Source organism: Quercus suber, unplaced genomic scaffold (genome assembly GCF_002906115.3).
Source record: "Quercus suber isolate HL8 unplaced genomic scaffold, Cork oak 2.0 scaffold_350, whole genome shotgun sequence".
Lineage (NCBI taxonomy): Eukaryota > Viridiplantae > Streptophyta > Magnoliopsida > Fagales > Fagaceae > Quercus > Quercus suber.
Genome location: NW_027069802.1, coordinates 270,102 through 284,976, shown reverse-complemented (window position 1 = coordinate 284,976; position 14,875 = coordinate 270,102). Strand labels below are relative to the sequence as shown.

At 37.9% G+C, this 14,875-nt stretch overlaps 1 protein-coding gene across 7 annotated transcripts; it reads right to left on the bottom strand.

Annotated features, from left to right (window-relative positions):
* Positions 1-1,519: 1,519 nt before the first annotated feature.
* On the bottom strand, positions 1,520-6,171 carry LOC112006138 (zinc finger CCCH domain-containing protein 18). 7 transcript variants are annotated; one of them, XM_024038462.2, is made up of 8 exons: positions 5,956-6,171; positions 4,259-5,202; positions 4,003-4,170; positions 3,740-3,919; positions 3,288-3,367; positions 2,871-3,038; positions 2,586-2,703; positions 1,520-2,159 (listed from the first exon to the last, which is right to left on the bottom strand). In XM_024038462.2, exons 2-8 carry the CDS (start codon positions 5,164-5,166, stop codon positions 2,087-2,089), a joined length of 1,695 nt encoding a protein of 564 aa, XP_023894230.1. In that variant the 5' UTR covers positions 5,167-5,202; positions 5,956-6,171; the 3' UTR covers positions 1,520-2,086. The 7 variants fall into 7 exon arrangements, with proteins under 7 accessions (XP_023894230.1, XP_023894236.1, XP_023894213.1 ...); XM_024038468.2 differs by having other exon boundaries at positions 3,288-3,364; XM_024038445.2 differs by having other exon boundaries at positions 2,586-2,712; positions 5,934-6,170.
* Between the last annotated feature and the right edge of the window lie 8,704 nt (positions 6,172-14,875).

Here is a 14,875-nt window from a genome sequence, read left to right as displayed (position 1 = left end):
GTCACTAAAAACCATCACTTAATGCTGTCCCAACAAATAGGAAGATAATAATATCTATGCTGATAGAGCTCTATAGAAAGCTACCATATTTGGAGTAAAGTCTTCTTCTAGTTCTACATAATGCAGTTGGTTGCAAAGTCTCTCTCACCTGCTCTATCACCAACCTTTTTTTTTTACGAAATTTGCGGGCATTTATGCTCTCTGTGGCTGAAAAGCCAGTCATCCAATCAAGTCCATATAGCTAAGCAGATATTATATAGTTCAAGGGACCCATCAATTTGGTGGTGTCAATTTCAAAAATTATTATACACAGAGAGAGCAAATGGATGGGACAGTTGATTTGTTGAAGCGATGCAGGCTTGTTGAATAGAGGTACTTTAAAATTACTTGCTGATATTAACTTTATTTTTCTATAATCAAAGTTCCTCCAATTATTCATTTTTTATGTCATTTTGTGGCCAGATTATTCTGCCTTATCATGAGACATTGTAAAATTTGCTATCATATATGGCAAAATCTATATACTGTTTAGATGTCACTTCTAATGAATCATTGCATTTCTTGGTAAGTTGATGTCAATTCATTAAAGGGGTCCACATGCCTCCCCCAATTGAAAATATGCTAGAGAGAGAAGTAGCTCAAGTCCTAGAGCATACAGAGTTGAGTGAGTCGACTCAAGTCAATGGGCTTGAACTCTCATCAATTTAAAGGCCCAATTGCTTGCTCAAACTTCTAGAAAGTTGGAAGTCATCAACAAATGGTTAATTTTTGGTTAAATTGCATATTTAGTTATCAATCTTACAATATTTTTTATATGTTTTAAAACTATTTTTATTCTTTAGAATGTTTCTCTCTTTCAAAATTGTTTTAAAAAAGTTCATTATCATTATCTAATAAAAGAAAAATGTTGACAAAATAAACGAAATTCATGCTACTTCATACTCTACAGCATTAAAGTGGCCTCAATTTTATGAACTTCATTTCCTACATCAACATTTTTCTATTTATTACATTTCAAAGTAGGATAAAACTTAGTACAATTCTTAGGTATTGTAACTTAAAGACAATTATGTGATTGAATTTAATTGAAGAACATAAGATATTGCATGTAAGTTTTATCCTTTAAAGTATAAAAAGGACGTTGACACAAGACAAAGATTGAGGATTAAGAATATACAATTTAACCTTCATTTTTAGGATGATGAACTGCAAGCAACCATTTTTATTGTCCTCTTAAAAGTGAGCATGGACAGACCTGAATCAAATGCATAAAACACCATGCCCCACATCTCATATTAATGTGGACAGTGGATAAGACCATACATACACATACGTAGAAAACAAATGAATGAGTGGATGAAGAAACACCGAAATCAAGCACTACAAAGACTAGTCAGATAATTGAAAAGACAAACTAACAAACAACTAATGGTGGGGCTATACTCTTAGCACTTAGTTTTGCTACAAGGATGTCATGCAAAATCAAAACCAGAAAAGTGGTTATGAAAGAAAAAAAAAATTAAAAATTAAAAAGGCTAGGCTATGATTTAAAAGTACTACCAAATCCACCACATGATGAAACTAGAAGACAAATTTAGAGAAGATAGCGGGCATTCTTGCTGCTATCTTAAAAGAGATACAATATACTAATACTAGCAAAAATACTAGATATACTGGTATAAACTGCTGCTAAACCTTTTGTTTATAATTATTTCATCTATTGCTCTATGTTCAGAAATTCTAAACATATTTCAAACTCTCTCAACACTGCATATATTTTGGTCTTTTTCATCCACTAAAGACTATACTTACATCCTCTGCTAAAAATTTAAACCTCTTGCCTTCTTTCTGTGATTGAGAATAACAAACTGTAGAACCTTCTTACATGTACTTCTATGTATCATATTCTTCTTTTCTAACTCCTTCAACCCAAAGTAAAGGGTGGAAATTCTTCCGATGTTTCTTCGTTAGCCAGTATGTACTGATTGTTTGACGAAAAAGGGAAAAAGGACTGTTATGTATCAAACCAAAGATGTTGCCTTTAAACCAGTACTCTATCTCTATAATCTTCTATGTGTTGCTGAATCTATATGACTGTAGAAATGCCGCTTGCTATTGGAGACGCAAATGGGCTTTCAGGGAGATTAAGAACTTGATTGCTGGATTAAAGAAAAGAAAAGAACAGAAAACCTCACTCAGAAAAGCCATAAAATGATAACAGCCAAAAAAACAATGCTTAGCTGCTTTATGTACTTCAACATAAGATGTATAGCAAACTATATATAAATTTTGGTGCTGTGCTTTCAAAGGCCTACTAAAAGTCAATCAGAGTTGAGGCCAGTTACGGTTTTATAAAACAAAAGTTTGGCCAAAAAGCTTTAGAGGCAGTAGATGATGCTAAGCTCAAAATGCAGAAAAACTAACAAAAGATTACTAGAAATGTAACATGGACACTAAGATCTGTTTTAATATGAAAAAATTTAAAGCAGTGATAATCGACAATGATCAAAGTAGGACAAAAGAAATGATAGAAAGACTTAATGTCTTGTGCAAACAGGGAGTCTCTGCAAGAAGTGAGTTCATACCTCTCCGAATCGGTGTAGGTGTCAGTATGCCCAGGTGTACTATCATCACCAGTGGAGCTGCCGTTCAGAACATCCAACAGATAATTGAATCTTTCTGCAGATGGAAAATTGAAAGGATCTGCATGAACTGTGATTTGAAATAATTAGAATGCGAAAAAGAAATAACATAAGGAGAATCAAAATCAAAATGTAGAAAAAAAAAAGAAAAAGAAAAAAAAAAGCAAAACATATTATGAAAATCAAGATACTACAAGGAGAAGCAATCAAATTAATAAAACAATATACCATTAGACACTTTCAATCCATCCATGGAGTAGCCAAAGTGTGGCTGACTGGCTGGAGGCTTACGTGCCAACTGCAGCTCTGCAAGGTGCCTCCTCTCTAGTTCAAAGGCATGTTCTTGCTCAATAAGCTGCTTCCTCAGCAACCTAGAATTCTCAAATTCATTTGGCACTAGAAAAGAACCATTCATTAGACAGTTCAAAATATTTAATAAATATTATAGATTTTTTACACAGGAGAGCAACCGAATGATAAGCAAGGGAAAATCAGAAAAATATTAAATACAGAATAAGCATTGATTGGTAAGAAAGAAAAAGTCCATGTCTGCAAGTACAGTATTAATGCAGAGCTAGACTGTTAATTATAAACAATAAGACCTTTCTAGGAATGAATAAGTTAAATATGACAGATCCTACTCACTTGAGTGAAGCTCAGAATCCATTTCAACATAGTGTGTAGAGTAGTACATATGAGGATCAATTCTGTCTGAGTACCTCCTGCTGGAACATAAAAATTCACATGAACAAGGTGATAGAGGAGGCGCTATATTGAAACTGTAAAGGATAAATCTTTTCTGCCAAAGAAAAAAAATGGCAACAAAAGCACATAGTTTGCTAATACATGCTAATTAAGAAAATCAAGCAAATTTTGAACATAAACCTAAATTAACTTAAATTAGATATTGAACATTAACAGAAATAAATAAGCTTAGCCTTGTCTACACAACCCCTCTATTGTAAGATTCTCAGTTCCATTTAAAGCTCACAAATTTGTTATAGAATGTGCAAATCTATCAACCTATCAAGCTTTACCAAAGACAGATTTTTGAAATTTGAAAGTGTAAATAAATAAGAACAAATAACAAATTCTACCTCTCACTAAGCCTTGATTTCTCCCTGTAAGGTTTCACAAGAACACGAGCCCCACAAACGAAATGCGGGTTTCCTTTGGTCAAAATCATTTTCACTGTATCTGCACTAGCAAAGGTTACAAACCCGAACATCCGTTTCTGTTGGCAGGGAATCCTCACATCTTCAACTGGACCATAGGTGCTACAATAAGGAATACAGTCAAAATAGTTACATACAAAGAAGCCTGCAACTTTCTACCAACAAGAGTTTCAAGATAAATTTACTTGAAGTAGTCAGAGACATCGTCTTCAGTGAAAGTGCTTTCAGCTGGAAATGTTAGATATATCTGTCGTGACCCACTGACAATTGGACCAGGGTCACTTTTATCATTCCGATTGTCCAAGTATTTTGAAGCGTCTTCTGCCAAAATTACAGCATGCTGCCCATGAGGCCTGTAATTCAATCATAAAATGTACCAGTCAGATACTCATATATGAAAGACTACTTATTTACTAGATAAGCACCTGGAGTTGCACTCACCTGTCAATCAGCCGAATACTTTTCAATCGAGCAAGAAGCTTTGTCAAACTATAACCAGCTTTACCATGTCTCTGGCTCTCAGTGAGGTATCCATCTGCCTGAAGAACTTTTCCATATTTCTCATAATATATCATAGGCAGAGAAGCAATGGAAACAGGATTCCCTCTTCTAGATTTTAGAATCTCAACAATTTCCAATTCAAGCTTCTCAAGTGACCCGGGTGAGAAAAGATGATCGTCATTAATGCCATCATTTCCATACATCTGAGAGAAGCTCTCAGGCATGACTTGTCCATGGAAATACCTACAGCTACTTCCATGCTTACAAAATCCCTTATTGAAGTAGTGACAAACCTTAACTGGAAATTCGGGCAGGTTTGAAATTCGTCTAGTTGTTCTAGCACTTAAGTTGCCCATTGCAGCATCCGGGTAAAAGTAATCATTTGAAAAACCCGCAAGTCCAGAATTGGTAGGCTCTATTTGATCTTCTAAACTCAAAAACTGAGTTTGGTTTTGGAGTTCAGCAATAGAATCCGAGCAAGCTGATAAACTGAAATCAGAATTATGCTTGCTTGCTAGCGGAGGATCCCAATAGGCAGTTGGAACTCGAAAAGCTGTTGGTGATGAAAAGGACCTAGAAGGAACAGGTGAGTAAGGAGTGAAAACTGGGTTCATGAGTGGTGAGATTGGGGATGGTACTGACTTGCTAGTAGCTATTAGTTGCAGTTCAGTTTTGGCTTTGAAAATCACTTCATGAATCAAGTGGTCCGGACCCAAAGCCAACCTAACCATTTCTTCTTCACTATGGTCTTGAAAAAGAACATAACCTATAATCTTTGTAGCGTTTTCCGGCTCTAGTTTCTGGATTTTACTGAACACAATTTTTGCAAACTCCGAAAAATCCATCATTTATTTATCTACTCACTGCAAATGAATACAAAAGATCTGAAAACACAACGAGAAAAAAAAAAAAAAAAATCTCAGAGTCATATATCCATATAAGGCAATATATTCCACTCCAAAAAGAGCTGTAAAGATTGCCAAAAACACCATAAAACCCAGAAATAGAAAATACCATCAAATCTGGAAAAAGAAAAATGATTTGTTCAAGAAAACTTCCAAATAAATCGAACACAACAAAATAAATCGTAAACACAAATACCTTTTCCCTCATGAGAAATCAGTACAGATTTAGAGGAAAAAAATCACAAAACTAAAAAATATATATTTAAAATTACAAATTTTCTTTTTTGTGTAAGTAATATTAAAAGCAAAACATAGTACCTCTGTTTCTTTTTTCCTAAAACATTTCCAAGGCCAAATAAAAGAATCATTCATAACACTCATAAAGATTCTTATTATGTTACGACTTCTATCGTTTACACTAAAAGAAAACCTTTTTGAAATTTAAATACTAACAGTTTGAATTGTTTCCAAATTCAAAAACCAATATTTTCTCACTTGAAACAAATCCAAAACTCATACTTATCGTGACAGTAAACCAGGAAAACAAATTAATTAAAAAAAAAAAAACCCTCTTTTCAGCCATTAGGCTAGGCCATATACTACAACATATATCAAGCAAAAACTATAATAATAAGTGTAAAACTCTCATTCAAGCAAACCATGTACAGAAAATGACACTGCAAAACACTGACTAGGATGTAGGAACTCACACATAACACAGATGAAACATACCCAACAAATCTATGTAGTCTCATACAGTGCAAAAAGTAGTCAGAACTGAGAACCAACAGAGAAAGAAGCTTCTTCAAACTCCGAGTTTAAACTCTCTCTTTCTAACATTCTCTCTTTCTCTCTCTACAACTCTCTCAAGCCTTCATTATCCAGAAAGAAAAGAGGCATCATGGTTATCCTAAAGCCCAAGGGCAAACTGCCAGAAATGATGGTTTTAAATAGCATACAAAATATATATATACAAAAAAAAAAAAAGGAAAAATAAATAAATAAATCCCACAAATTATTTTTTTTCAAAAATTTCTCACTTACTTACTATACAATTACTAGACTAAACACACGGTCTTTTGAGTATATAAAAAAATTTCTTTGACCATTTTAAATTTACAGCTTGGTTTTACTAACCCAGATAATTAAGGCTATATTCTTTGCTAAATTTACGAAAGTGATCATAACTGCATGGACCATGTGAATTACACAAACACCCTTACTTACAAAAACCCATTTTAAAAAAAAAATTACAAAAATCTATTTTTTTTAAAAGGGACCGGTTAATGTATGCCCTTAAAGCACATGTTAACAAATCCATTTTTAGAAAAAATTTTATTGGGAATTGAAATAATTGTTTTAATTTCCGATGAATTTTTTCTAAAATTAATTTATTATTGTGTGCCCTTAAGACACACATTAATAAAATACTTTTAAAAAAGTTACAAAAACTCATTATAAATTTTTATAATATTTTTTTTAAATGAATTAATAAAAAAAATAATAATTCGGAAATAACAATGTGCAAAATTTAGTTCTTCAACTCTACATGTCGTCAAAATGTATCCCATGAGTGGCACATATGTGGATTTTTTTTTGTCTTTCAAGGGAAGTGGTCCTACTTCCAATTTGCACCCTTGGATCTGCCTCGAGATTTGCACAGCCTCTTATTTCAAGGTGGTGTGGATTGAGGACCATGACATAAACCTTTGCACCCATACACAACTTAATTTAATGTTACCTTTGCACCCATACATAACTTAATTTAATGTTAGTACTAGAATTTTTCTTTTAATAATGTAATCAACAAAACTTTGTTTGTACTTTTGTTGGGTGGATAAGTCCAACAATCTTTTATTTTTGAAATATCATACTGTTTGAATTTATGACTTAGGTTTAGTTTAATTATAATGAATTTTTTTTTTATCAATAATTGGGAGACGAAGACTTTGAATTTTTCGTTAGCAGTTAAATTACAAAACTCTGGATAAAATGATTGTGTTTATCAGAAAATGTTAGTATAAACCGAATTTAGTTATAGATCCATTATTTAAGGATGAAAAATATTTTTTAAAAGATAATTCCAATATACCTTGAATAATTTCCCCCCTTAAGCATGAAAATTGCCAATTACAAAAGACTTTATCCTTGAAAAAAACACAAAAGATAGATTTTATAAGTTAAAGTAATTAAAATCCATTGAATGTCTTAATAGTACCGAGGTTGAAGATGCAAACTTTGTTTATTATACTCTATATGCTCCGTATTTGACAAAGACATATCCATGAGATTACTTTTATAATAATTGAGGTACATTACCATCATTACATGACAAGGCCACTTGCGCCGTAAGGCCCATTTGTCTCTGCTTTTTTCTTGCAGCAAAGGGGACCCACATGGTCCTATTTTGCTCCTATGTAATCTTATTAATAGGCAACCTGATAAACATGAAGGAGTGTAAACATTACGTTTCTTCATCATATGGTAATAATTACCTTAGCTCCTTCAACTTACCCAACCAAAAATTAAAAAAAAAAAAATTTCAATTTGCAAAAAAAGTAAGACAAAAGAATTTATGTATGCAGTAACACAATTTTTTAATAGAAGATCTGAAATTTAATTACTGTTTACGTTAAAAATTAATTAGTATTTTGATTTGATAATAAAGAATTATTATTAAAAATAAACGATATAAGTCGAAACTCACATTTAAAAAAAAAAAAAAAAAAGTAACACAATTTTTGTGATTTCCTTTTTTGGTCAAAACACGTAACACAACAATTAGAATGTAGCAGTATTTGATGTAATGATTGAAATCCAAAGTCCAAAATGATCAAATTGTCAGCCCACAAATTGATCATACCATGGGCTGTGGATTCATTGACTTGTACAGTCATATGCAGTGTCACAGTAAAAAAAAAAAAAAATTCTTCTTCTAATTCAGTTTTTTTTTTTAATTATTTACTTACACAATAAAATTAACATTTTTTTTTATAAACAAAATAAAATTAATATTAATTACACGGATTGGAAGGTAATTAACATAGTTTTGGGGGACAGTTTGAGTAGCTTGGGTTAAAAAAAAGTTATATGAGGAGTAACCGGTTCAAACGGCTGGGTGGGTGGGGTTTACTGTTCAAAGTCAAACAGTGAAAAGATCCATGAGAGAGAATATGATGGGTAAAATTAACTCAGGAAAAACACATGGGTAAATTATTAATTAATACTATTATTAAAGTGTTCAGAGAAAAAGTGAGAAAGCAGTGGGCATGCTGTTATTTTAACCTAGTGATTTTCTCCGACTCTTTGGGTCTTGACTTTACCAATTTTTTCCTTATCTTTTTCTTTATTTAAAAAAAAATAGTTAATCTCAAAATATAATAACAAGTTACTCGTTGCTCTTCTTCTCTTTCAAATAATAAATGTCACTATAAGTTACAAAATCCTCTTCATGATTATTCATAAAATTATCTACGTGTATTATTTAAATATTTAAACAAGTTATATAATTCATTAAGTAGGATATGTGACTAAAAGTACAAATAAATAATTTCATTAATCAGTATATTTAAACAAATTACATAATTCATTAAGTAGGATATGTGACTAAAAGTACAAATGAATGATTTCATTAATCAGTACATAATTATATATAATAAGTTGGATAAATTTTCTCCGACTAGTTTGGAGGTAAATTTTTTTAATTAAATTAATATCATCCAATATTATTTTGTTTTACATTTAGAATACTAAATAATTACTCTCTTCCTCCATTTTCCCTCTTTCTTTTCTTGCTCTTTAAACTAAACGCTTCTATATTCTCCAACAAGTATTTCTTTTTATTCTCATTCCGCTTTCACCTAGCTTTGAGCTTAAACATGTTAATAATTAGATAGGAATAAGAGAAGAGATCCAAGTAATTCGGATTTTGAGTTTGTTTTGGTTTGCTTTTGTTCTCTCTCTCTCTCTCTCTCTCTCTCTCTCTCTCTCTCTCTCTCTCTCTCTCTCTCTCTCTCTCTACATATATAAAGGGCTAGGCAAATAATGAAAATAACAGTATTAAACAACAACACCAATGCGAGAAGTTGAATTAAGGTGCTCTCGGACTAATATGAGTATTCTGTCCGAAGAGATGTTTTTCATTGATAATCAAAGGTTACTATTTCTGGAGCTACAATCATCTAATATCTCCTTTCTCTCTCCTCTTTTCCCTCCCCCTTCTATCAGGGGTACCCTTCCCTTATATAGCATTACCTTCTTACATCTCCTACGTCCACTTGTTCATCATCCGGCTCCCACTTGAGTACATGTCCCATCATCCCACCTTTAGCCTTATGTGAGTGGCGGTAGCTGAGAAAGCGCTGTTCAGGTGTCCTGTCCACATAAATGCGGCCAGAAAGGTAGGTACAGTGCATTAAATGTGGTGGTTGAAGTATGCCTCCTTGATATTTCTCCGTTGCCGTTATCTTTATGTGTGTCCGAGGTTCCTCTCCCTCTTGACACTTGTCAAATAGATCACTTGAACCTCCCATACTCGTGCTTGATCAAACCTCTTCGGATCCGAGGGCTCATGACTACTCGGACATATGAGCATCTCCTCGGATGGAATACGTGTTCATCTCCAGGCATCCCCCATTGGCGTGGGCATCCGACTGAAAGCCCCATCTCCTCGGATGAAGAGTGTTCCTCATTCAGGGCCTTGGGCCCAATAAGTTGGGCTGGGTTTTTCTCCCCCACATAACTTATCATCAAATAATCTCATTACACTATATATAAAAATATATATATATATATCATTTGTACCCTGACTTGATGTTATAGAAAGCAATAAATTTAACTGGCACGTGCATAAGCGTAGGAGCTGTCGCTTCATTAATGCCGCTGCGGTTTCCTTATTCCCCAGGCGCTGCATTAATTGCACCAAGTGGCGCTTTGTCCTTCATATCCAACGGTGACTGAATGATCTAACGGCTGCGGTCTTTCTTCGAAATTTGAGCGGGAGTGCTCCTGACCCTTCGTTTGACCCCGTATAAAGCTTCAGAGGACATTATTTCTTCTTCACTTCGTGAGTCTTCAGACGCTCCAGAGAGAACAGACGCACCGCTCCGTCCAGAACTCCCAATCGCTGCTTTCAGGCTTCCTCAGAGCCATCAAGAACCCTCCTACAAGCCTGAAATCTTCTCTCCGATTTAGTCCCGGTGAGTCATCGTTTACCACACCTCTTAATTTTCTCTTCGGCCAACAGTTTCAACTAAGCACCATGGGAAAACTCGAGTACATGGTGGATACCCTGAGCGATTAGAAGCATTTAGGGCCACGTACCACATCCACGCCCTCAAGCTATACCCCCTCTCGTCCAACCACTCCAGCAAGTCCCTCTCGTACAGGCGGCTGAAGGCGAAGGGGTTGGCTCTTCCACCTCCTCGCTAGAGGAGCAGATAGATAGATTCCAGTTTGAGGGGAGGGTTCAGGAGACGTTCGAGTGATAGAGGTTTCAGACGCCGAGGAGGATACTGACAGGCACTCAGGCATTCGCCTTAACCTCTTAGCTACACTCTCTGAAGCCTCCTCGGACGACAATATGGACCTGAGGAGTTTGATGAAGGGCAGGGGGAAAAAGCCCGAGCCGAAAGGTGCTGGAACGTCAACAGTAGTGACGCTGCCTCCAGTGTCTACGCAGGTTCCTGACCCAAGTCTAAAGCCCAATCCAGACTTGAAGAAGAAGAGACCCCACTCTGAGGTCGGAGAAAAACAAGCGCCGCCAGACAAAGGGGCTAAGCAGCAGAAGGTGGTGGACAACCGAGCATATAGAGCCCCGTCTACCGAAAGCCGAGAAGAGGCTTTCGTGGCCGATGTCCGCCGAGGGGAGGACCGCGAATCTGGTCCCCAAACTGGAGCTGGATGGGCCCCAATCCTGTGGGATACCTCCCTCAGGAATTATGACGGAGGGAGGGCAGGCTACGTCGCCGAAGCCCTGCAGCAACCACTCCTCCTCCCCCATGACATGGAGTCTTACAGGCGCTTCAATGCGCAGGAGCTCTTCATGTCCCTTAAGAGGGACTTAGCCATGGTAAGTGCACAACTTATGAGTTTAAGTCTTATACCTGGTTGGCTTTGTTTCTTTTCTTCACATCGAAAGTGTTGTCATGCAGGTTACTCAGCAAGTCTACGTGGCTGAGGGTTTGAACAAGGACTCCTGGGTCAAGGCCCAAGCAGCAACCCAGTCCCGGCTTGAGGCGGAGGCATCCCTTGGAAGGCTGAAAGAGGAGCATTCTCAGATGTCCGAGGAGCTCAAGGAGGCGATCTCCCAGAAAAAGAGCCTCGATGCTGGGCTTAAAAACGCTGAAAAACAAGCCGAGGAGCAGCGAAAACAGCTGAATGCCACAGAGGTCAATTTAGCGACCGAACGGGAGCTGGTAAAAGGCCTCAGGGCGAGCTGCAGAAGGCTAGAGGGAACGCCAAAGCAGCTGAGCAAAAGTTCAATTGGCCAAGGAGTCAATTGAAACCGAGAAGAAGGCAGCGTACCAGCTGGGGGCAGATGAGACAGCACAGCAGCTCACCGAGCAGTTTGCCACAGTTTGTCGCGAGTACTGCGACAAAACTTGGGCAAAGGCCTTGGACGCAGCTGGAGTGGCCTCGGACTCTCCCCTGAGGTTACCTGGGAGTGTCTACTACGATCCAGATATCCAAGAGAACCCAGTGACGATTCCTCGGCTCCCCCGCCTCTCGAGGCTTCTCGGCCAAGCCAGACCAGCCAGGCTCCTCCGTCCACCCTTGGTGCAAGTAAAGAAACTGGTCAACCAGGCGCCAAAGATCAGCCAGTTGATGCAGCCAAAGGAAGAGGCCAAGTTCTGGCGAAGAGAAAGTTCCCTCTGAGCCCAAGGAAAAGCCTCCTAGAGCCACTGCTCGGACAAGCCAAGCTGCTGACCCCGTGCTTCCTCCCGCAAAAGAATAGAAATATAGGGTTTTCATTTTGCCTTTGCATTTTTGTTCTCTGCTTAAGAGATCGTAGTTTTTCCTTTCTTTTTTACTAATTTAAGTACTGTTTCTTTCTTGAATGAAGTGGCCCCCCTTTTTATCTTTGGTGTCCTCGATACTCGCTTTATTATCTATTATTGCCGTACATACAATCATTCATTGCAATTGTGACACAAAAAATGTGAATAATTTTGACTGATGCATCGTACCGGTAATGTGAATAATAAAAACTAAAATTGAAAAGGACAGCCGAATAAGAGTTATTGATGAGCAATGATTAGAATAAGTGCATACGCGAGTTTTGTATGTCTTCCCAAGTAAAACATAAGTCGTTACCCCTCGGTTTCGGACTAAAACATAACGAAGGAAGATATATGTAAATTAGAATCAATTTAAACGCAATAAGGAATTGCAACAATTAAAAACCCCAGGGAAGGCAGCTGCGTGGGGGGTGTATTGACTAACCTGTCGATTGATTCAAGGATCATGGGTTTCGAATGTATTTGAGTGCTAACTAACCCTAATCATCTGGTCCGAGGACTACAGGCATGATAGGATTTAAGTTTAAACACCATAGAACCGTAACCAAGTGCTAACTAACCCAAGTCATCTGGTCCGAGGACTACAGGCATGATTGGGTTTAAGTTTAAACACTATAGAATTGTAACTGAGTGCTAACTAACCCAAGTCATCTGGTCCGAGGACTACAGGCATGACTGGGTTTAAGTTTAAACACTATAGAATTGTAACTGAGTGCTACTAACCCAAGTCATCTGGTCCGAGGACTACAGGCATGACTGGGTTTAAGTTTAAACACTATAGAATTGTAACTGAGTGCTAACTAACCCAAGTCATCTGGTCCGAGGACTACAGGCATGACTGGGTTTAAGTTTAAACACTATAGAATTGTAACTGAGTGCTAACTAACCCAATTCATCTGGTCCGAGGACTACAGGCATGACTGGGTTTAAGTTTAAACACTATAGAATTGTAACTGAGTGCTAACTAACCCAAGTCATCTGGTCCGAGGACTACAGGCATGACTGGGTTTAAGTTTAAACACTATAGAATTGTAACTGAGTGCTAACTAACCCAAGTCATCTGGTCCGAGGACTACAGGCATGACTGGGTTTAAGTTTAAACACTATAGAATTGTAACTGAGTGCTAACTAACCCAAGTCATCTGGTCCGAGGACTACAGGCATGACTGGGTTTAAGTTTAAACACTATAGAATTGTAACTGAGTGCTAACTAACCCAAGTCATCTGGTCCGAGGACTACAGGCATGACTGGTTTAAGTTTAAACACTATAGAATTGTAACTGAGTGCTAACTAACCCAAGTCATCTGGTCCGAGGACTACAGGCATGACTGGGTTTAAGTTTAAACACTATAGAATGAATATTTTACGCAGAGAATGTCACACGTACCGGTTGAAGAAGATTTTTGGTCAATAAAAGTACCTCTTGAGGTTATTTACATTCCATGGGGCGGTATTACATGACCGTCTAGGTCTTCTAAGAAATATGCTCCAATGCCTGCTCCCGAGGTGATACGATATGGTCCTTCCCAATTGGCCCAAGTTTCCCCAAGCCGGGTTCTTTGCGGTGCCTACAACTTTCCTTAACACTAGATCACCAGGCTCTAGTGGCCTTAGCTTTACGTTAGCATCATAGCCTTGCCTGAGTTTTTGTTGATAATGTGCCAGTCGAACCATTGCATTCTCCCTCCTTTCCTCAATCAAGTCTAAACCCCTCTGTAGTTGCTCATCGTTATCGGCCGGGCTGAATGAACTTGTTTTCATCGTTGGGAACCCAGTCTCCAAAGGAATGACAGCTTCAGCCCCATAAGTCATTGAGAAAGGGTCTCCCCAGTAGACCTACGGGGCGTAGTCCTGTAAGCCCATAGTACGTGCGGGAGTTCGTCCACCCACTTGCCCTTCGCATCATCTAATCTCTTCTTTAAGCCATTCAGTATGACCTTGTTGACGGCTTCTGCCTGCCCATTACCCTGGGGATAGGCTGGAGTGGAGTATCTATTCGTGATTCCCAGCTCACTGCAGTAGTTCCTGAATGACCTGCTATCAAACTGCAAGCCGTTGTCTGAGATGAGAGTGTGAGGAACCCCAACCGGGTGACAATATTTTCCACACGAACTTTTGCACATCAACGTCCCTGATATTGGCTAAGGGCTCAGCCTCGACCCACTTGGTGAAATAGTCAGTTCCGACCAGGAGGTACTTCTTGTTTCCTACAGCTTTGGGGAAGGGTCCCACGATATCCAAGCCCCATTGGGCGAAAGGCCATGGGCTAGATAGCGGATTAAGGTTTCCCCTGGCTGGTGAATGTTAGGAGCGAAGCGCTGACATTGATCGCATTTTTTAACGTATTCACGTGCCTCCTTTTGCATGTTAGGCCACCAATAGCCTTGGGTGAGGGCTCGGTGAGCCAAGGACCTGCCTCCAGTGTGGCTACCACAGATTCCTTCGTGCAGCTCTTCTAGCAATGTCTCAGTTTCCTCGGGATGCATGCATAACAAGTATGGCCCGAGTAGGAGCGTCTGTACAGTTTCTGGTCCTCGGACAACCAGAACTTAGTCGCCTTCCTTCGAATTTTATCAGCTTCTCCCCTGTCTTCAGGCAACACATCTTCTTTGAGAAATCTGACTAGAGGGTC

Excerpts from the sequence above, each read along its gene's own strand:
- LOC112006138 (XM_024038445.2), bottom strand. The coding sequence starts at position 5,166 with ATGATGGATTTTTCGGAGTTTGCAAAAATTGTGTTCAGTAAAATCCAG. Across the intron at positions 3,920-4,002 it reads GATGTCTCTGACTACTTCAA|CACCTATGGTCCAGTTGAAG; the intron begins GTAAATTTATCT and ends TCCTTATTGTAG. Across the intron at positions 2,713-2,870 it reads TGGATTGAAAGTGTCTAATG|TTCATGCAGATCCTTTCAAT; the intron begins GTATATTGTTTT and ends TTCAAATCACAG.